A 22829-nucleotide genomic window follows, 5' to 3' on the forward strand; every position below is an offset into this window, starting at 1 on the left:
GTTCAGTTTCCATCCATTGCTTCTTGTTTTGCCTTCTGGTATTTTGGAAAATACATTGTGCCCCCTTCTTTCTGGCAGCCTCTTAAAAGCCTGTTGCCTATCACACTCTTGGGCAAAGCATGTGAGCCATTTCCTCCTTTCAGTGGTCCATGAAAGTGCATTTATAGTATGTAGAGAATAAAGTTGAAAAAAGGTGAACAACATTTTTACAGAACGATAGATACATTGAGACTGGGTGTGACAAGAAATGGCTGGGAGGGGAGGGGCCACGCGAGGCACCCCTTGATGTGAGTGAGATTGAGTTGGCCATGCCTACCCAGTCACATGACCATCAAGCCACACCCACAAAATAAGCCACACCCACAGAACCTGTAGTAAAAAAAAATTAGAACCCACCCCTGATCGTTACCAAGAGTCAAACCTAACTGCATGGAGACCTTACCTTATGATTCAGGCTTGGATGAAAAGCCAAAACTTGTATTTCTGACCGTACTTCCAGACATTTTACTTTGCCTGTTGAAGCAGAGATCTACTCAAAAACAAGCTCTTCTAAAGGTGGATATCAATCCAACGGAAGCAGGTATTAATATACCTGCAGGCAAATGCCAAGCTGCAAAGTAGACTGAAGATCACTCATAAGAATAGAGTTTATACTGGCGGGCCAGCCCCACAAAATAGAATAATGGCGTTGGAAGGCACCTTAAAGGTCTTCTAGTCCAACCCCGTTTAAGGCAGGAAACTCTATACCATTTCCGACGAATGGTTGTCCAATCTCTTCTTAAAAAACATCCAGTCTTGGAGCACTCACAACTTCAAGGAAGACAAGGGAGCGAATCTCCCTTGTCCGTCCGTCCCCACCACCACCACTATACCATCTTCTCTCTGCTCAGCACGCCACCCAGCATCGCTTTCACACGATCCTTACCATTTGGCACCGCTTTTCAAAAGTGATGGTGGAGGAAGGGAGCGCCAGGAACAGCGGTGGAAAAACTCTGCTTCCCTCCCCAATTCCACACCCCTCTCCCCCTGCGCTACGCTTTCTCGTCCTTTTGCTCCCACGCTTCATCCCTCAGGCACTAGGGGCGATGATGATGATGATGATGATGATGACAGAAGCCAAAAAGCGGCTTTCTCTTTAGGCGGGGGGCCTATCCCCTCCCTTTACAGATGTCAAAAAGAAACCGGCACTCCTTTGGCGTGCGGTAGATGGCGCAAAAGCTCTTTCCTTGCCCAATCTTAACCCTTTCGGATCGGTCCAGCGCGCCTCTTTGCAGTTCCAACAGGGCATCTCTCTTCTTCCCCGCCCCCCGCCGCCCCCCCCCCACGCCTCTCCGCGCCTGAGTTGCCAAAAGCTCTTCTTCTGTCTCTCTTTCTCTCCCCTTATCCCAACCCCCGGCCCCCAACACACACACACCGCTCTGGGCTTCTTCTTTTTTTCCCCCCACCCTTTCCTTTCGAGCAATTTAAGATCCACGGTTGGGCTCTTAATCTCTAGGAGAGGGAAGGGGGGGAAATTAAAAACTGGGTGGAGTGGGGGGGGGCCAGGAGAGGAAGCCAGAAAAGACCTTTGATGGGGAAGGAAAAGACTCGGGAAGGGAAGGCGTCTTTATTGCTTTTGGGGTGGACGCCCAAATCGACGCCAGTTCCACCAGACGTGCTAGTTCCCACCCCCATCCTCCTTTGATTGCTGGTATTAGAATTAACCTTAACCGCACTACCGTCGTTATCCAAGACCATGCAAGTCCGAGGGCAACCCATGGAGCCGTGAATGGGGGCGCGGGGGGGGTGTGAGAACAAGGTGCCCACCAGCGCAGGTGTTCTTGGGTCCGGCTGCCCTCCTCCGCGCATGTATATGGTGCGCTGAGCGATCGTTCCAGGCTCCAGCGCAGCTGCGTCCTCTCTTCCTTTTTACCGTCCGCCTGCGGACATGGAGACACGTCTGCTTCAACGGGTTCTCGGCTGTTTCTTGAAGATGGTGATGAATCCTATCCCGCGGGCATCCGATTTAGGGTATTAAGGGTTTTTATTTTATTTTATTTTTATTTTATTTTATTTTATTTTTCCCTACTGGAAGGTTAGCTTTTTTTCTAACCTTCTCCCAAAAATATTAATAAGAAAAAAGAACAATAATAACTCATCCCACTAGAAAGCCCACCACCAGGAACACCCACCCACCCCCAAGCCAAGATTTCCTAAAAAGAAGCGGTGAAAGAATAAGGAAAGGGGAACGAAAAGAGAAGAAGCTGCGTTTGCTCCAGAGTCCCCAGCAAGCGGGGAGAGAGAGAGAGAGAGAGAAAGAGAAAGAGAAAAAGAGAGAGAGAAGCTTGTCAATTTCAAGCCGCGTCTGGTCAATTTCAAGCCGCGTCTGGTCAATTTCGAAGCGCTCCGCTCCTGAGATTTGCTTTCCGCGGCTAGTTTCGTGATTCTTTTAAAATATACCGTTTGGATTCGGTTCTTCTGGAAACAACCGCCCCCCCCCCTCCCGCCCCCACCCCCTTTCCACTCCAGCCTCATTCCTCTCGAGAGAACGGGGAAGCTAGTGGCAAGGCGTTCGAGGCAGCCTCGGGCTGGCTGGCGGCAGAGTCGGCTTGCTTGAGCCGAGAGCCTCGCTGCCCCCGCCGGAGAGATGGTTGAGTCCTCCTCGTCAAGGTTGCTGTGGTATCCCAGAAACGCCGTTCACTTGGAGCTGTGACCGCGCACCATCAATACACACACATACACACACACACACACACGCCGCTCCGCGCGAACTCCTCCACTGCGCCTTGGACCGAAGCGAGCAAGGAGGAGAGGAGGAGGAGGAGGAGGAAGAGGAAGAGGAGGAAGAAGAAGGGGTGGTGGGGCAACGGCGAAGGCAGGCGAGCAAGCAAGCCAGCCAGCCAGCCAGCCAGCAAGCCAGCAGTTCCTTCCTATTGAGGGTGACGGCGTGGGGGGAAGCTCGTTCGCTCCGCTCGTTCGCCCGCTCGGAGGAGGAAAAGATGCAAAGGATTTCCTACTACTGCAAAGAGACCACCTGGCCAAGGAAAGCCGACGCCGTCGCCGCAGATCTGGGGCAAAGGGGATGTGGGAAATGCGGCCGCCCGGACTTGTGCAAAATCTTGAGCAAAATCATGGGGATTAAAAGTGGATTTACCTTGGGGAACCTCGTCTTTTTCTGGATGCTCTCCTCTGTGAAAGGTAAGGGCGCGGGGCAAAGGGATGTGACAACCCCCCTCCCCTCTCCAGGAGAAGCCGGAGGGGAGAGAGAGAGAGGGAGAAAAAAAATAAAAGGATTGCAAGTGAACGCCAAGGAGGCTGGTAGGGATGGTGGCCGGAGATTCGGGCTTTTGCCCGAGGTGTGAGGACGCCGCGTTGTCCTTTCTCAAGGTTTTTCCCTCGTTTCTGCCGCCGAACCTCGTTTTATTCCGCGAATCCGGAATCCGATGTGCTTGGCCAAATCAGCGGTCACTGGGGAAAGAGGGAGTGTGGAGAGGGAGCGAGCGAGGGAGGGAGAGAGAGAGGGAGATGGGATTGAGGTTTCTTTTCTTTTCTTTTCTTCCCATAAAAAGAAAGGGAGAGCGAGAGAGCGAGAGAGAGAGCGGGGTGTGTGGGGGGGTGAGGGAGGCGAGAGGGAATCCAGGCTCCCTCAACTGCGATAGGAAATGCCGTTTGCTTGCCAAGGCTGCCCGTTCAATGCAGTGACTGAAATTTGTGCCGAATAAATATTCTTGCAGGACGCTCGACCGGAGACGTGAGCTGGGTCCTGCGTGCCACTGAAACAAGTGGATATTCCGACAAAATTAGGGCCAGAGGAGTCATCATCTTTCATTCTCTCTCTCCACCCCCCCCCCCCGTCTCCCCCACAGTCAACCCTGAGGTAGCTACTTAGAAAGTGAGGCTAAAAAGCAAGGCAAAACTCTTATCTATCTATCTATCTATCTATCTATCTATCTATCTATCTATCTATCTATCATCTATCAATCTACCAATCATCTATCTATCTATCAATTATCTATCAATTATCTATCGATCTATCATCTATCTATCTATCAATCAATTATCAATAATCTATCTATATATCATCTATCTATCAATTATCAATTATCTATCTATCTATCTATCTATCTACCTATCTACGTGAACACACATACACACACAATATTTTTGTTTAGACACACAAGTAGACCTTGGTGGAGGCAAGGGCTGGCAGATGCTGTTCATTTTCCTTGAAGGAGTTTCTCCTTATTGTTGTTTTAATGCCAACCAGCTTCCCCTCTTTGTAAGTTAGGAAGGCTGGGGGGAGTGAGACTCACAAAAGGTTTTCACCAGCCTGGGTTGTAGGTTGGATATCAGAGTGTGTGGTAGTGGGTCGACTGAGTCTTTCTTTTGTTGTTGTGGTGGTGGTGGTTGTTTAATTAAGCATTTCTGTAGACCTGATCAGCCAGGGATGGCCACAATCCTGCTAATTTTATCTGCCCCCCCCCCTGAAAAAAAAAGATCTCTCAAGAAGAGAGGTGGGCAGCAGGAGGCACTTGGGAAGGTTTGGAGATCAGAGCATTTTTGGCCAAGTATGGGGACGATGGCCTTTCATAAATCTGACTGAATCTGAAGACTTTCCAGAAATACTGAATTTGGGAGATCTCAGGAAAAGAGATAAACATGGCTGGAAGAAGAGACAGTCTCTTTTTAAGAAATCATGCTTGCAGAATATCTATCTATCTATCTATCTATCTATCTATCTATCTATCTATCTATCATCTATCTATCTCCATCTATCTCCATTTATCTTCTATCAATCTATCATCTATCATCTATCTATCTATCTATCCATCATCTATCTATCTCCATCTATCTCCATTTATCTTCTATCTATCTATCTATCTATCTATCTATCTATCTATCATCTATCTATCTATCTATCTATCTATCTATCTATCTATCTATCTATCATCTATCTATCTATCTCAACCTTGGCATCCAATCTCTCCTACGAGTCTGGTAGCAAAAGGGATCAAGATGAACCTCCCAGGAGTTTGAAGAAATCTAGAGTTTGGATTCCTTCTTTCCCACTGGATGCTTTGGCTGTTCTTTTGAAAGGAGGTTGCATTTTCTCTTCTTCTCCTCCCTGCCCAGCCGATACTGAACTGGGTCTTTTTTTAATGAAACACTTGATTGTCTTGCTTCGCAGCTGGTTCAGTCCCCATTTGCATGGCGGGAGGGGTGAAGGAAAGGATGGAGCAGGATCATTCAGGGTTGGTTAGGGCTCCTGGTGTTGGTGGGGGCGGAGGGGGGAGAGGAAGGGATTTACCTCATTTTTCCCCCCACCCCCTCCAGTCCTGGCTTAGAAAAGGACATGCCTGGAATTTTAATGCACCTTCTAATTACAGAAAGCTGGTCCTGGTTTGTGGCATTGACGCAATCTGCTCCTTCACCGTCCTTTTGCCTAATTTCTTCAGAGAAATGATTCAGCTAAGAGATTGAAACACCGTTTGTTGAGAGTCAGAAAGAGCTGTTAGTGGAGTATGTGGGGGAGAAAAGAGAGAAAAAGAGAAAGGGAGAAGGAGAGAACCAGATAGGTGTGTTGATCAGATTAGGAAATAGCACTGCTCATTAATAAACATCCACCATCCTGCTCCCATCTGAATTCCCAGTGTGTGACTTGCTGGTTTGAATATGGCTACATTTTACCCACGTGAGGTCTTTGAATAAAACACACACACACACACACACACACACACACACACACACACCCCTATATTGATGCGGGGAAGAAGGGAGACACCAACAGACTAGAAAAGTGAAACAAGGTTTACATGGAGGAGACGTGCTACAATAATTAAAGAATCAGACAATTTTTCCAAAATCTCTAAGATGTATAAATACTTCATCTGCATTTGCATCAGAGATGGGTTGCTCAGCACTTGTTGGACCAGGATTGCAATATCTTGAAAAGTGGGACGGAAAAAAGCCAATTAATACTGAACTGGTTCAATGGGAACAAAAAAATAAGGGATTTTTTTTTAAAAAAAATGCATGCATGATCCTTGGTGGATCACAAATGGTTTGTGTGTTTGAAAAGACCATCACAAATCCAGTACCACTTTAGATTACTTCAAACAAAATGAGTTTTTTCCCTCTCATACTGGAGTTAATTCACTTTCTATTTGTACTTGTAGTAATAAGTCGTAGAAATAAAGTAAATGAGAAATTGTGATATGAAACACTAGACTACAGCTAAGATAGGAAGAGCCTTTCATGAGGTTGTACCACCTTAACTAAAATTTAGGAAATAGATTTAAATGAAATTTTATAAAATCAAGAAAGTAATGAAAGCTGAAGGAAATTGGTGCTAGGAATCAAAAGATGGCCCAGAGAGTTGGAAATGAATACTTACTTAGCACTTCCAGGGGGTAGGGGAACTAGAAGCAATGGCTCAAGCCATAGGAAAAGAGCACAGTGCCATCACTACTAATACTAGTAAGGGGGAAAAAAATAGCACAATATGAAGTTTGTGCAAATGAGATGCCACCTAGTTCAGTGTGATTTCTTTCCTCATAAAGATACTTGGAACTACAATATGATTTAGACTTACTTTAAGAGTATATGATGGCTTCACAATGAAAAATGGATTAAAAATGAATAAGTCTGGGGACAGTGCCAGATTTTAATGGAGGAGAGAGTGTGTAAAGGTATGTCAAACCTCTCTCGACAAGCTAGACATAGGCAAGGAGATAGGCACAACTGGCCTTCAAGGTTGAAGTAACTTCTAATAAGTAGATTGATAATAGAAAATGAAGCCATTGAGAAGAAAAACACCAGGGATTGCATTGTTTCAAATGCATGCCTTATTTATATTGAAATTAAGGTTCCATTTGTATAACTTTTCTCCCCATCCTACCTGAAATAGGTTTGAAGGCCACTCTTTCAGGCAGAGGAGATTTTTTTTTTCCTGCCCCATTTCTGGGAAACAAACTGGGTTTATTCTGTTGCTAGGAGAGTTGGCATTCATAGGCCCAAGAAACATTGTGGAACATTTATATAAGGAGATTAGAAATAAAGGCTGCAAGTTAAACTTCTGAAGATGTCCCCACTGCCAGCCCCACTATCCAGCATGTGAGAGAAGGCCTTCTTCTTGGGTCACAAGTTAAAGAATGTTCTCCCAGTGAAGTCAATTTAGCCTTCACTCTCCCAGTATCTGTCAATTCTAAAAGAAATCTACACTGACTCTTCTTTGGAAGGACAGATACTGAAGTTGAAGCTCAAATACTTTGGCAACCAAATGAGAAGAGAGGGCACATTGGAAAAGACTGATGTTGGGAAAGATTGAAGGCAAAAAGGAGAAGGGGACGGCAGAGGAATAAATGGTTAGATAGAGTCATTGATGGAGTGGGTATGGGTTTGAGAAGCAGACTCTGGGAAACAGTGGAGAATAGGGGCACCTGGCATGCTGTGGTCTATGGAATTGTGAAGAGTCAGAAATGACTTAATAACTAAACAACAACTCCCAATATTTAGGAAAAAGACAAATGCATCGCTCACCATCCCTTTAATTGTTATTGATTTTAGATTTGAATTACAATTTATTTCACTATCAAGTTTTATATTTTGTGTAAGTCTCCTTGGATGTCTATCTAAGCAGAAAGGCCTGCATATAAGTGTAATAAATAATCACTGTTTCCAAGAAAGCATTAAATCTACTAGGATATTTGAATAGAAATGTTTAAGCATCTAATAGGGTTAGTTATATTGTCTCACTATTGATGTTGTCTTATTCACTGATACTATAAACCGATCTATATCTCAAACTGTTATTATCTCCTGTATATAGCAAATCACTATTAAACCAATTTAACTAGATTAAATCAGTTTTTCTCAGAGCAGAAAAGATTGAAAGAGGATATAATCACAGCCTTTGAATATATGAAGGGCTGTGGCAGACAAAATGTTGCTGAAGAAGGCAGGACTGTAAACAGTGGGTAGGAATCTTGAGAAGACTTGTCAGCCAAATATTAAGATTTATTTTCTAATTGCTTGAGCTATTACTAGAAATAGGCTGCTGTGTGGGCTTTTCTTGCTTGAATGAATTTAAACAGACTACAAGGTTACCATTTTTAAGGAATGATATAGTAGAAGATTCCTATTTATGAGGATTATATCCGAGACATCTTCTAGTTCTAAAATTCTAAAATGAATGGTGGAGTTTTTGCATCCAGTTTCTTCCTGAAAAATGCCAAAATTCTCATTCAATTGCTAATCTAAATATGCTTGTTTCCATATATGAATCCTAATTGATTGAAATTTCCAGTCCAACCTTAATGTTTGCCATATACAATATACAATCAGAGATGAGCTTATGGGGTTTCCAGGGGAAATTTGTATTCTAAAATAATACAAGTAAAAGAAATACTGGATTTCTAGAATTAAACATGGTAAATAAGGGGCAATACTAAAAGATTTGTGTCTGATGAAGCAGGACCACTCTATAAAAATAGGTAAGCAACAGTGGTGGCAGTCAGCCAGTTCTATCCGGTTTTGGATGAACCGGTAGCGGCGGCTGCGGGAGGCTCCGCCCACCCACCTGGATGTCATCACATACCGTTTTTGACGCTCTGTGCATGCATGCAGTGAACCGGTAGCAAAGGTAAGTGAATACAATCAACAGCCAGCAACAGCCAGCATGGTCATTGGGAAATTCTCAGGGGTGGCTTCTAGTTACCTTTACTACTGGTTCACAATGGGACCACATGTGGAGAATCTACTGCGCATCCGCAGATCATCAATTATGATTTCTGGGCATGTGGGCGGAGCCTCCCACTGCTTTTACTACCAGTTCTGTAGAACCGGACAGAATCAGGAGCAACCCACCACTGGAGATGCTGCAGCTAGTAAGAAAATGGAGTGATACTTTCCTGATACTTTTCAATGACTTAGAAATCATTGTAAAGAATAGAATAGAATAGAATAGAATAGAATAGAATAGAATAGAATAGAATAGAATAGAATAGAATAGAATTTTTTATTGGCCAAATGTGATTTGACACACAAGGAATTTGTCTTGGTGTATATGCTCTCAGTGTACATAAAATAAAAGATACATTCATCAAGAATCAGGATGAAAGATGAAGGATAGATGAAGAAAAAGAAAAGCTAGAGGAAAACAGAGAGGAAGGGCAGAAAAGGGACAACAGATAGGTGGATGAGAAATAGAGGTGAGTGAAAGTGAAATGCAAGAACATGGAGAGTCATAGAGGTTTCGACAACCTTACGAAAATGTTCCCAAGAAAAATGGGCAATAGATAATCAAGCTAGTGCCAGCATTGTTTGAAAATAGTTGATACGATAACCTAAGATCAATACATGAAAAACGTAACGAAGAAGGACAAGGATTTTGCACGTGCCAAGAGAATTGCCCACTGGCATATTGGTGTTAAGGATACCACAGTAGGGTTTTTCAAATTTAAGATGTGTGGACTTCAAATCCCAGAATTGTCCAGCCTGCATGCTGGTCAGAAGAAAGCGTGCTGGTTCTGGAAATTGAATTCCACACATCTTAAGGTTGTTAAGGTTGAAAAACACGGCTCTAGAGGACTGAGATGGAATTTTATCGTGAGGTTTTTATTTGATTGGTACTTTGTGATTTGAGATTCCTGCCAGTTAACCTTGTGGTTTGTATGAATTATGCAATGTTGTGGAAGAATTAGGTGAAAAGAAAGGTCTATTTAATTTTACTTGACATCTACTGATGAATAAGTTATGTTTTCTGAAGGGAACTTTGATGTTTCTTTACATGGAAACAACACCTTAGTTGGGCCAATATTTTATCTCATGTATTACTTTTGCAAAATTTATACCAGTTGAATATATTGTACTCCACCATGTAAGATGGTGGACATATCTCTCTCCCCCCGCCCCAAGAAAATGGTTCTTCCTAAATAAAAAGAACATATATGATTTGTATATGATCTCTACTTTTTTTCTAAATTCAGAAATAGTAGTTCTAGGCAAATAATATTAGTTATCTAAAATATGTTAGCAAGAACTGGTTTTCAGGGTTCTTTGTAAAAGATTGCTGCAGATAAGAAGGTATAAGATACATTCACTCAGTTTCACAAACTTGGTTTTGAAAACCAGAAGTAGGGAAGACGATTATAAATGTTTCCTTCAGGTGAATTATGACTATAGATTATCTCAATCTTAATCTTCATCCATTAACTTCATGACATATGGTTTGGAGCAGGGGTGTCAAACTTGATTTCATTCAGCGCTGCATCAGAGTTGTGTTTGACCTCGGGGGCTGGGGTGGGCGTGGCCAACTCGACATCACTTGTGTCAGAGTGCCTGTGGTGGCCCAAACACCCTGCCAGCAAAAACTGGCTCCCAAGCTCCATTTTTGACTGCCACGGCCTCCTGCAACCCTCTGCCAGTGAAAATGGAGCTCAGGAAGGCCGCATGCGGCCCTCCTGAGCTTCGTTTTCACTGGCAAAAGCACTGCGGCCTGTTCCTTCATTGTTTCCAGGACGGTCCTGCGGGCCAGATCTAAATATCCTGCAGGCTGGATCTGGCCACCGGGTTTGACATTCCTGGTTTGGAGCAATACCAAATCATACTTAGAACATGATTTTTTTTTTTAACTGCTGAAATTCAATAGTCTTGTGACAAAGTCTGTATTTGCAATTGGCCTTATTGGATAGCCCGAGAATCTAAGGCTTAACACATTTCATAAGATGACACTTGAAGAATTTTATCTATGCATGCATGGGAGGAGAAATTTCAATCTTCAGAAATACAGACATCTGCGTATGCATATTTTATGGATCTCTTTATTGTCTTCGAGACTGCACTGCTTCAACAATTTCAACAGCACAACAGTGAGAAGAACCGTTACCCCAAAATGTCAATCAATGTGGGTGTTGGAGGATTAAAAAGAATATTAGACATGTCAGAACTAGTAAGGAAGAGGAGGAGGGCAAGATAAGTGAATGGCAACATAAAAAGAGAAATAAACGAAGAGTATCATTTCAGAAACTATACTCTTGCCTGCCAAAGAATAAAAGAATTTCTTTCAAGAGAAGAGCTATGCGGTTGCTCTTAACTAACTCAGTCTTCCAAAGTGTCTTTACTCCAAACAAAAACTATGTGCTTTTCAAATTATTGCATATTGTTTTTGCATTAATCTGGCATTCATGTGTTTTATAACTTTTGGATGGAAACAATATAAATTAAACAAAGGAATCAGATTTTGTAGACTTCCCACTGTTTTTCCTTTGTTTTTACATAAAGAGGATACCTAAATAAATATTAGACATCATAATGGAATGTGGTGAATATTACGGGAAAATTTTAACCATCATCATTCCCTCTTTAAGATATCTGGGGGAAAGGAAAGTATAATAAAGAAAAACTAGCCAACAGTTTGTATCTCAGCAGCAGCATTACTTTTTGCCTAGTGACATCTTTTAAAAACTGATCATTTCTTGCACTATATCAATTCAGCTTAAGTGTATTGGTTGTAGTATCATATCTGACTGGCCCATATTACAGCTATGCTCCTTTTGACACAATAATCTCTTAAAACTCAGGAAACACAATTATCTGGGTGTTTTGTCCCTCATCTAGATTAGAGGACAAAAAGGATTGCTTTACAGAGCAGATAAACAGGCCAGACAGGATAAAGGAGAATTTTTTTTAAAAAAATGAAGCTAAGTAAAATAATATTTCAAATCCAATGGAAATGATAATAGGGGTGGTCTCTAATTGCTATAAAAAAAAAAGAATGATTTTCAGCATAAACAAAACCAAATTCAAACATGAAGTTTGGGTCCCAATTTCTGTTTATACTTGTCAGGCTCAACCCTCAGAAATGACACAATGAGCTCCATCTGAGATCCAGATCTTTATTAATATATAAAGTTCATTGTCATTGTACATATATACACAGTATACCCATACAATGAAATTCACATAACACCCAGAAAACAATCCTGACATACATGACAATTCCCAGACACACCCCCACCCACCAAAAATTCCCCATCAAGTAATGCTGTCCAACAGCTCACTGATAGTGGCCCTTTAGTTCATTGTTGAGTGCAATTATAGCTCTGGGACAAAAGCTATTCAGAAAATGTGTGGTCTGAGTTTTAATTGTTCTATATCTTCTGCCAGAAGGCAGCAGTCCAAAAAGATTGTAAGCAGGATGGGAAGAGTCTCTGAGAACATTGTGCAACTTCCTCAAACAGCAAGATGCAAAGATGTCATCCAGGGCTGGTAGCTGGAGCCCAATGGGCAGTTTCTGGGCAGTTTTAGTAATTCTCTGTAGAGCTTTTATGTCCACTGCAGAGCTGCTCCCATACCATGCAAGAATGCCATATATCAGGACACTCTCAATGGTGCTGCGATAGTAGGACAGAAGTAGATGCTGAGATAGATTTATTAACTCAATAGACAGAATCTTGCCAGACTAAAACTATAATCTTTTAGGGTATGCTATCTTGAATGTTTTCCTCTCTACAAAATCCAGTTCAGGATTGTACAGCCTCTGGCCTTGAGCCTCTCTCTGGAATGTACTGCCTCCTCCCTGAGAATCTGAGGTGTTATTGCTGATATCCCCCAACCCCCATTTCTGTTTCAGTTGCACATTCCATCACAATACTGGAATCCAGTCATATATCCCAAAATTCTGCAAAAGATCAATAGTTATAAAATGCAATTAAAGCAATATAGAATGCTAAGTTGGTGTGGTATCATCATTAAGCTGTCAGGTGGAGGTCCATGCATGAAAGTCCAATTTAGCTGATGCATTCCTAAAATGCATATGCACAAGAATCTTCTCAACTAACCGTTAGCACTTGAATGGAGTTAGATAACAGTCAATGGAATTCAAGGAGGGCTGCACTTACTTGTTACTATGCAGGGATTCTAGGCTGCTCTCTCTTTTAACTCTGTTTCCAACTTCTGCCATTACTTCTTCTACAGGTGCTGTGATTAGAATATGCAAGTTCAAATCCATTCTTAGCTAATAAATAAATATTGTCAGCAGGCTGGGGACTCCAGGTTGATATTATTTATTATTTTTATTAGTCATATTTCTATACCGCCCACTCTCCGACGACTCTGGATGGCTTACACCAAAGACAGTATAATAAATAGCAATTGCCCCCAACAATCTGGGTCCTCATTTTACCCACCTCGGAAGGATGGAAGGCTGAGTCAACCTTGAGCCGGTGAGATTTGATCTGCTGATCTGCTGAACTAGCAGTCAGCTGAAGTAGGTGCAGTACTGCACTCTAACCACTGCGCCACCTCGGCTCTTATGGATATGGAGTCCATTAAGTCATTTGTCATCAAGGAATTGGGTGTATATTTGGATTTGTAACAGGCTTTTATTTATGTAAACCACCAGGAATCACCAAAGTGAGTTAGACAGTGAGTTATACATTTCCTTAATAAATAAATAATAAATAAATAATAAAACTCATTGGATAACTTCAGGCCCAATCCAGATTACAGAAATACAGTGGAAAGACATTCACAATGTAAGCCACATTGAAATCCTGGAGGCAACATAGGCTATACATCTAAATAAAAATAAATATATACATCTCACTGAGCCATGGTAGCACAGTGGTTGGAAAGCAGTATTGCAGGTGTCTACGGAGATTCTCAGTCATCTAGGTCATGGTTGTCCCAAAGGTGCTTTTTCAAGAGGCAACTGGACTTTCTTGCTTTTCTTTGAAGATGTTTTGCTTCTCATCCAAGAAGCTTCTTCAGCTCTGACTGGATGGAAGGATTTATATGCAAATGACCAGCTGTTTGCAAGGAATATAAATCCTTCCATTCCACACCATCCAGTCAGAGCTGAAGAAGCTTCTTGGATGAGAAGTGAAATGTCTTCAAAGAAAAACAAGGAAGTCCAATTGCCTCTTGAAAAAGCATCTTTGGGTAAGTAATGCAGGCTAATTCTGCCAAATGCCAGCAGTTCAATCCTCACTGTCTCAAGGTTGACTCAGTTTTCCATCCTTCTAAAGTTGGTAAAATGAGGACCTAGATTGATGGGGGGGGGAAATGCTGTCTCTGTAAGCAAAAATAGGTCTCTATTTTTTAGAGAGGGTTGTAAAGCAATAAGAAGTGGTATGTAAGTTTAAGTGCTAAGTGCTATTTAGTACATTGCTTTGGTTTTTTTTTAACAATACCAATTAACTTAAATAAATGATCCTAATGCCTGATGGAAAAGTATTTTGAATTGCGAATTGGCATTTAGAGAGATCTATTTTTGTTGTGGTTAATATTAAAATTTGAAAGAAAACATATTGGATCCTCTTCATGAACACCCTTTGTATCTCATGCATATGAAAAACATACAACCGATGGTGTTGAACATAACATTTGTAACATATTATGAAAAGCAAGGACAAATCTTCAGTTATTTCAGTGATACCTATTAGTCATTACTTGCCTATAAAATAGAATTAATTGAACTGTATTATTTTAGCTCATACTGAATTTGTGGCAATTTGAAATCTGGATGTCACATTTCTAAGTGCAGAAGGAAAAAGGATTCTGTTCCCTTAAATAGCTGTACATATCTTTGATTCTTTAATTGAAAGCCTTAAGTTCTTTTACCCTCTAAATCTGTATTGGCCCAGTATATTTAATTATGCTTATCTGCACCTTCATCTGGGGTCTTCAAACTTGACAGCTTTAAGACTTGTGGACTTCAACTCTCAGAATTCCTCCTCCAATCATGTTAGCTCAGGAATTCTGGGACTTAAAGTCCACAAGTCTTAAAGCTGTCAAGTTTGAAGACCCTTGTTCTATTGTATTAAGCTGATTATCCAGATTTGCAAATTTAACTACTAAATTAACTATAAATTAACCATGATTTTGTTTAGTTTATGGTGGGAACCCAACTTTCACATTCATGGACCAGGTCAGAGTAAGATAAATTTTATTCACCAAGACACCAATTCTTTAAAAAAAAAATATGTTAACTGTTTAGCTGGCAATGACACTAGAAAAGTAGGGGTGGAGTGGGAAAAGGCTGCTTCTGGAAAAGCTTTTTCTTTCTGGTTTGAATTTTGGTCCAGAGATTTTGAGATTTTCTGGAGGTTCAGAAATGGATAATTGTCCACTTGTGGTCTAGCAGGATACAATGGAAACTTGCTTGTTACTTTACAGAAGAACACATAAGTCCTTCTTTAAAATGCTATCAATCAGGTTTATCATGAGAAAACTTTTCCTGTCATAAAATTCTTTGGCTTATCTCATTTTCTTGTCTATTTCTGAATCTTCTGTCCATGAGAACTATACACCACTTGCAAGTGGTATGACATTAAATGTTCCTCTTTAAATGGCACACTGATAGAAGTACACTGTTTTGTTTAGTTGGTTTTTAAATGAATATCTTATTATCCCAAATGTTCAATTGACATATTCAGAGAATTGCAAGGATCTAGTCTTCAGGCTGTTTCTTGATGCAACTGATCCTTTCAGCCAATCCTGCCCTCTGACTAAATCCAACCCATGATTAGGTTAATGTGAAAAAGAATAAATCAAATCAATTTGGTCCCAGAACTGAGGAAGCAAATTGCTCATTTGGCTATATGACCTGTAGCAATCTATACTGAAGATGCTGAATCTGCAGGACATGACTTGAATATATATATAATCTGCATTCATTAGTGGGAAATGAAACTAAATAACAATTCTAAGCATGTTGCTCTGTAAAATAGCAACAGTTTAAAGGGGTATTGAATTTTGACCATGCTTTGAGTGACTATCTTTTAAAATTGTATCATTGATGCTACATGGAATCATTTCATCATCAATGACAAACTACTTCATTTCTCTTATTACCTAATAGGTGGAAATGACTTATGCAGAAGGTTCTTCTAGAATTTTAAGTCAGCTGCTAGAAACACAAGAAGAGGTTTTTTAGAACAAGTGCAACTCATGTATACAATCTCCTCAGGGCAATTAAAAGTATCAAAGAAATGAACTGAAATGATGTGAAGCATCTCAAATGGCAACCAGTGTCATCTAGACAAATCTCTGTCATTAATACTTTAACCTGGATTAAAGTATTGAGCAGGCAGTTGTATTCAATGCCTTAAATCAGGCTGTCAAACTTGCGGCCCGTGGGCCGATTGCGTCACATGCTGGCCACACCCGGTTTAGTGAAGGGGAAAAAAGTCCTAATATGTCAGGTGATGCTGCCATGATAATGCAAGTTTGACACCCCTTCTTAAGTAGTTCAATTGTATGATTCTATGATTCCATGTACTTAAAGAGTAAGCTAACTTAATTCAGATGTTCTTGATCTGGATAGGGGTAATTGTTTAAGTACCATGGACAGCAGCTGTTTAATCCCTTGAAGCTGGGTTTTGGGTGGACTTTTCAGAGAGATGTATTTCCTTAATTCTTGAAAAATAACTCATGAATGATGCAATCTCTTGTTAAGCATGACAACAGATCCAAGAAGTGGCCTCTCAATCAAATCACTGAGGCATTTTAGAATGTCCATATTGCTAAGGGAAATATTTAAAACTTTTCTTTCAGGAAAATACATCAACGTGTAAAAGATTTCTTTAAGCATGGTTGCTTGGAAGACACCCATCTAGTCATTCCAAGATGGAACCTCTATTTTTGAAATAATGAAAATGATACCAAAGTGGTAGTAACCTACTGGTATTAGCTTTAATTAAATATGGCACCCAGCTGTATGTGTTATGGACACAGCCATAACTGGCATATATGATTGTGTGTTCATATATTATGCACTAAGCATATGATGGCAGTCTTTCCAAATTTAATGCAATGACAACAAAATAATTAAACCCCTATTTAATGCACACAGGGCTACAGAGAGATTGCACTTTTAAACATTTCTTGGCAAAACATTAGTTGAATTGTGGCCAGCTTTCAACCTGTTTTCAATGTTTTTGATTAAAATCTTGGGCATGCAATGAAATGTTCTATAGCAAGTAAGGGAGGGGGATGAAGTGATGTGAAGCTCCTTTAAGGCTTGTGTCTAAAATGTTTCCAAGCTTAGTTACATTAATGGGTTATATTTCTTTTTCATACCAGATGAAAATGGGAATCATTTAGTAATACCAGGGGGATAAGGCTAAAGAAGAATGGGGGTGGGGGTGTAGGGTTGAATGGAGACATAGATGTTAGGATTATTTTAATCACCATATCTCTTGATAATCAAAATCTTTAAAACTGCTTAAGGACAATAAGAACCAGTTTTTGGGATAAATCAAACTTGCTCATTCATGAGATTCACTAGCTGAACGTTGTAAATAGCCATTTCTTAATACAAGTCACCTTACAAAGTTTGTGCTTGTTTTCTAACTTGAAAAACATAAGTTTTTATGGATAGTTGCGCTTGGACTGGGCAATTTGTAGAAGGGCCCTTAAGTTAGAGATACCCACACTTGATTAATAGGAATAATGGATCTACTTACTTGCCTTCAAAAATGGTAAATGTGTATATAAACATGGATGGGTGGAAAATATTTGCAGAATAATGAATATTGCAAGGGAGAATGCCATCTACATAATTCTTTTACACTCCAGAAAATTCTGGGCTTATTCTCTGTTCTTGTGAGAGATTAACTAGTGCTGATGGATCTTGCTCAATGATCTGAGAATAAGCTTTTTCACCCTCAGCAGAAACCAAGCTTTGTAATAAGGAGCCTTTCCTTTCCTTTCCTTTCCTTTCCTTTCCTTTCCTTTCCTTTCCTTTCCTTTCCTTTCCTTTCCTTTCCTTTCCTTTCCTTTCCTTTCCTTTCCTATTTAATTTTAATTTTAATTTAATTTATCATATTTCTATGCTGCCCAACTCCCAAGGGACTCTGGGCGGCTTACAACAAAAATAATACAAACAATGAACATAATTTTTTAAAAAAAAACATTATAAAAGCATTTTAAAAACATTAAAACACATGCACACCATCCATGGCCAGATCTCACAAGATTGAACAGCGAGATCAACGGCCCCAGGCCTGCCGGAAAAGCCAGGTCTTCACCGCTTTCCGGAAGGCCAATAGGGTGCGGGTAGTCTGAACCTCAGGAGGTAACTGGTTCCAGAGAGCTGGGGCAGCCACAGAGAAGGCCTTCCCCCGCGGGCCCGCTAGCCGGCATTGTTTAGCTGATGGGACCATGAGGAGACCAACTCTGTGGGATCTTACCAGTCGCTGGGAGCTATGCTTCCCTTCCCTTTCCCTTCCCTTCCTTCCCCTCCCCTCCCCTCCTCATTGTACATATTTTAAATACAAACTACTTTGTCAGCCAATTGGATATGAAGAATGGGTATGAATAATATTGCACCATCTTTGCACACTGATGAAAGATTATAGCATTGAGGTGAATTCTGAAGTAATGAGTGGGACTGTAATGTGTTAGATTGACAGACTGTTCATTACATAGGCCAAGTATCTGGACTGCCATTCTATTGGCTGAGGAACATTTCTGCACAATTTCTTCTTAAGTTATGCTGCAAATTTTGAAAATAATAATAATAATAATAATAATAATAATAATAATAATAATAATAATAATAATAATAATTAAAGGATCAACCAATGGAAGATCAAGGTTTTTCTACCAGCATACAAAAACATATTGCACATCAAACAGCCAAAAATAAAAATACTCTAAGGACTAACCTATGTAGTTTATACAGAATAAACTTTCTGGAAATTGATCTTTTCAGTAGTTCTGGTTATCTTAATGGACATGACTAATTCAGAATTAAGTGTTTTAACTAAAGCTATGTTTGATTTTTAAATACTGTACAGTTTAATAAATAAATCAAACAAAGCCTCAATGTAGAACAGTCATTGCCAATGTCACCCAATATCCCTGAAAATTAATTTTAAATGGAAATTATGTGTGTTGCCCCCAAGCCTATGCCATTATACAACAAATAATATTAATTTGTTAGTGTTATCTTCCATTATTATTATAACAAGGCTCTAGAAAGTCATAGTACTTTGGTTCAATGCTATTTAAAGTATAGTGAATAGTGCTTAGAATCCTACATTTTTTTTTTAAAGGAGGGCGTCATTCAGAGAGAAGCAGACTACAGAAACTCACTGAGTATAGTGAGCATCTGTAGTGAGCATCTATAGTGAACACGGATTTCTGGAGTTTCCCAATATAAACATTCCTCTGGCTACATTTGCTATCCCATTATCTGTTTACCAGTTTTATCCTTTGAATTGTTATTTAGTTATGGAATGCTGAAATTTGGCCCTGGAATTCTCCTTTAGCTATCCCATGCCTCATAGGAAATTTCATTGGATTGGCTTTGTAAAAAATGAGGATCAGTTCTTCCTATTTTTCTGTTTCCACCGAGAAACGGGGAATTATTGTGATGGTGTGGGGACTTATCAACAAGTCCATCTGACACTATAAAATACTGGTAGAGAGGCAACAGTTAGCTGTGAATATTTCTATGGTAGCTTTCCATACTTAACATACAATTTGTTTTATCACAGATCATCTTGTGTGGGCCCCCACAACAGAAATAAAATTTTGACTTATTAAAATTTACACTAATTGAATATCTGTCTGTCTGTCTGTCTGTCTGTCTGTCTGTCTGTCTATCTATCTATCTATCTATCTATCTATCTATCTATCTATCTATCTATCATCTATCTATCCTGTATTGTGTGATAAATTATCAGTGCATCCCAACAAAAGCAAAAGCAGAGAATAGTAAAAGCTTTTTAGACAATTCAGTAACATTCTTTTGTTTTCTTAAATTCAGTTGAACTGTATCTCAGAAAAAAGGATGGAAATATAGAGGAATGAGATCAGGGTTTTTTGTATTTTTTTTTGTTGTTTTTTTTTGTTAAGCCCTTTCAGATTGTTGTACCTTGATGAAGAATTTGGCTTGAATCACATAAAAGGAAAGAATCTTTGAAGTTTCCACTTTCTGGCTGGTTTGTAAATTAAAAGCAGCTGAACAAATTTAAATATTTTGTGTAAACAAATTTGCATCTTGGCTGCTAATCTGTGTGCCAGCTTTCCGTCTGACATTTTTCTGAAATGATAGAAATGCTAACAACTCCCCACTCTCCCCCCCACCTGCTAAGTGGATTTTATAATGGAAATGCTGGTGGATCTATAATTACTTGCTTGTGATTCTGCTGAATGACTCTCTATTATGAGGGAATTCAACATATAAACCTTAACTAGGGAAAATGTGTCTGAGTAACATGCAGAGACATAGTTTAGCATTGTGATAGTCTAAAGATTACATTTCGACAGGATGGTCAGGGATATAAAGTATGTCGGGGTGAAATCGAGCAGGTTCTGACAGGTTCTGGAGAACCGGTAGCGGAAATTTTGAGTAGTTTGGAGAACCGGTAGCGGAAATTTTGAGTAGTAAAAAAAATGTGAATTTCACCACTGCAGTATATCAGTATATGCCAGCCAAATATAAGAACATTTTAAAGTGCCCTTGTAAGTAAACATTCACACCAAGCTGAATTTACCAAGTGGTGACAGGCTGAAGACCTGGTCAGGACTCTATGGCCCAATATGTTTCTGTTATATCTCAAAGGCAGGATAGGTAGTATGATGACCTAATAGGAAGGAATAAATAATAATATGGACATACGGATGGGTTTATGTAAAATACTACAATATTATGGTGTAATTTGTCTGCCTTTTTCTTTATTTGATTTTGTCTTTCTGTGTTTTGCAATAGTGGGCCAAAGGTATGTAAGACCTGTTTTTTTGCTCAGTCCCACTCAGTAAAGTATCAAACCTTTTTTTAATATATGCGGTATTGTTGCTTGTAGGCATGGAAATCAAATTATGTTGTGTCTTAAAAGTGATTTGGCTGATTTAGGTGAACCTGGTTTTGCCACGATGATAGATGATAGATAGATAGATAGATAGATAGATAGATAGATAGATAGATAGATGATAGCTGGATGGGTGGGTGGGTGGGTGCATGGAAAGAAAGAAAGAGAGAGAGAGAGAGAGAGAGAGAGAGAGAGAGAGAGAGAGAGAGAGAAAGAAAGAAGAAAGAAAGAAAGAAAGAAAGAAAAAAAGAAAGAAAGAAAGAAAGAAAGAAAGAAAGAAAGAAAGAAAGAAAGAAAGAAAGATGAAGCATATTTGCATATATTTCACTATTTATTGTACAGCTTGATCTGAAATTAGCTGAATTAATACTTTGCCTGGAATCCAAGAGGTAAATGAATAATATGTTGACACTAAAATAGGCATTCAGTTTGTCATAGCAATACTATAGGGAACTTCATTTTCCCTCTAGTACTCCATCTTATTAGCTGCTACTGTATTAATATAAAAAATGTACAAAAATGTACAATTTTATAATGTCAGATTATTGGGAAATTTTATCCGGTTGACACTGTCTTAGCAGTAATCAGCAGAATAATATAACATATTAGTAAGCCTTCTTCAACGTGGTGCCCTTCAAATGTATTAAAATTATGTACAGTATATTTGTGAAGATAATGAGTGGTGCAGTGGCCTAGAGGTGGAGCTCTCGCCTCATAATCAGGAGGCTGTGAGTTCGATCCTAGGTAGAGGCAGATATTTCTCTCTCTGAGCACAATGAGTAAATATCAGCTGCGAACTCTCCACTGGTGACAGGAAGGGCATCCGACCAGTAAACACTCAGCTCCATTCAGATAGCTAGCTAGCTAGACAGACAGACAGACAGACATAAAGTTTACAGAAATAAATAGTCCTCTATTTTAATTATCAAATTCAATTACCAAAAATCTCAGATTTTTGAATCAAATCTCCCAAAAAGCCTTCTTAATGTCAGCCCTGGTGTGCTGCCTGGCCCGGGGCTGCCATTCGGCGGGGAGACGAGGAGGCGACCACTCAGTTGGCCAGGGTCCCATGCAGCGTGCTTGATCGTCCGGGGGAAGCCGCAGACCCACCCAATGCCATCCTGATGCTTCATAGGCAGTAGTGCGGCCGCTGCACAGCTGAGGGGCGGCCGCATACCAATGATGTCACCAAACCGATTGGCTAGATTGGGGGACATTACTGCTGGTCTCTACCTTGTACTGATGGATGTGCCTGGAGGCTTTCTTGCGGGAACTGAAGGGCAACTACTTTCCTGCCTGGTCTGCTGGGAGGAGGGGATTACTCGCGAGCAGGGGAGTACATGGGAACATTGCAGGGAGCAGCAGTGCTCCCTGCAATGGACAACGGGTGTGAGGGGGAGGATGCAACATGCAGGGATTGGTTGGGGGTGATAAAGGGTAATAGTGGACGTGGGTAAGAAAGAGACTAACATATAAAAGGTGATGGGAAGCATGGGCTGTTAGCCCTAACAATAGTTCCTTATTGGATGTCAGTGAGTGCCAGTAATAAAAAGGAAAAGCAACATCAAACCTAGTTTGTTTGTGTCATCCTTTCTTATTAGCCTGGAACCTGATACTTAAAAGCTTACAAGTACTGCAGAGGAAAGAAAGGGACAAGAAGCTTTTCTTATAGGCACATCTCTATGTTAATTTATATTTTGGATATAACTGCAAAAAGAAAAGAGAAGCTTCCCTACAGCACTCTCTCTTATAATACCAATTTCACCAGTTGCAGTTTTTGGAGAAGATTTTTTTTCCCTGTAAGAAGAAGACTTCTTTGGCTATGGCCAAAGATCAGAATAATGATCACCATCTTAGGTGTGCCCATAAATAGTATTGGATGTTGAAATTAATTACATGTATCTGTAAAACAGAAGCCTTTGGAGCTAGGTGAATCCTTTGGTTAATCCTACTGTGAAGTTTTCATGTTATGTCTTTGTCTTTGTATTTTGCATTTGAAAGTGCAGAAGTGTGTGTCCCATTCTGTCC

At 40.2% G+C, this 22829-nt stretch overlaps 1 protein-coding gene across 1 annotated transcript in view; it reads left to right on the top strand.

The window, feature by feature from the left end:
• Positions 1-2978: 2978 nt before the first annotated feature.
• The window catches only part of CSMD3 (CUB and Sushi multiple domains 3), a 700075-nt gene continuing 680224 nt past the window's right edge, over positions 2979-22829 (top strand). Inside the window, exon 1 of the mRNA XM_070942050.1 lies at positions 2979-3177. Coding sequence (XP_070798151.1) covers positions 2979-3177 — 199 coding nt within the window. The remainder of the gene's footprint in view (positions 3178-22829) is intronic.

Source organism: Pituophis catenifer, unplaced genomic scaffold, assembly GCF_029215685.1.
Source record: "Pituophis catenifer annectens isolate HBS135680 unplaced genomic scaffold, rPitCat1.0.hap2 SCAF_3, whole genome shotgun sequence".
In the NCBI taxonomy this organism is placed as follows: domain Eukaryota; kingdom Metazoa; phylum Chordata; class Lepidosauria; order Squamata; family Colubridae; genus Pituophis; species Pituophis catenifer.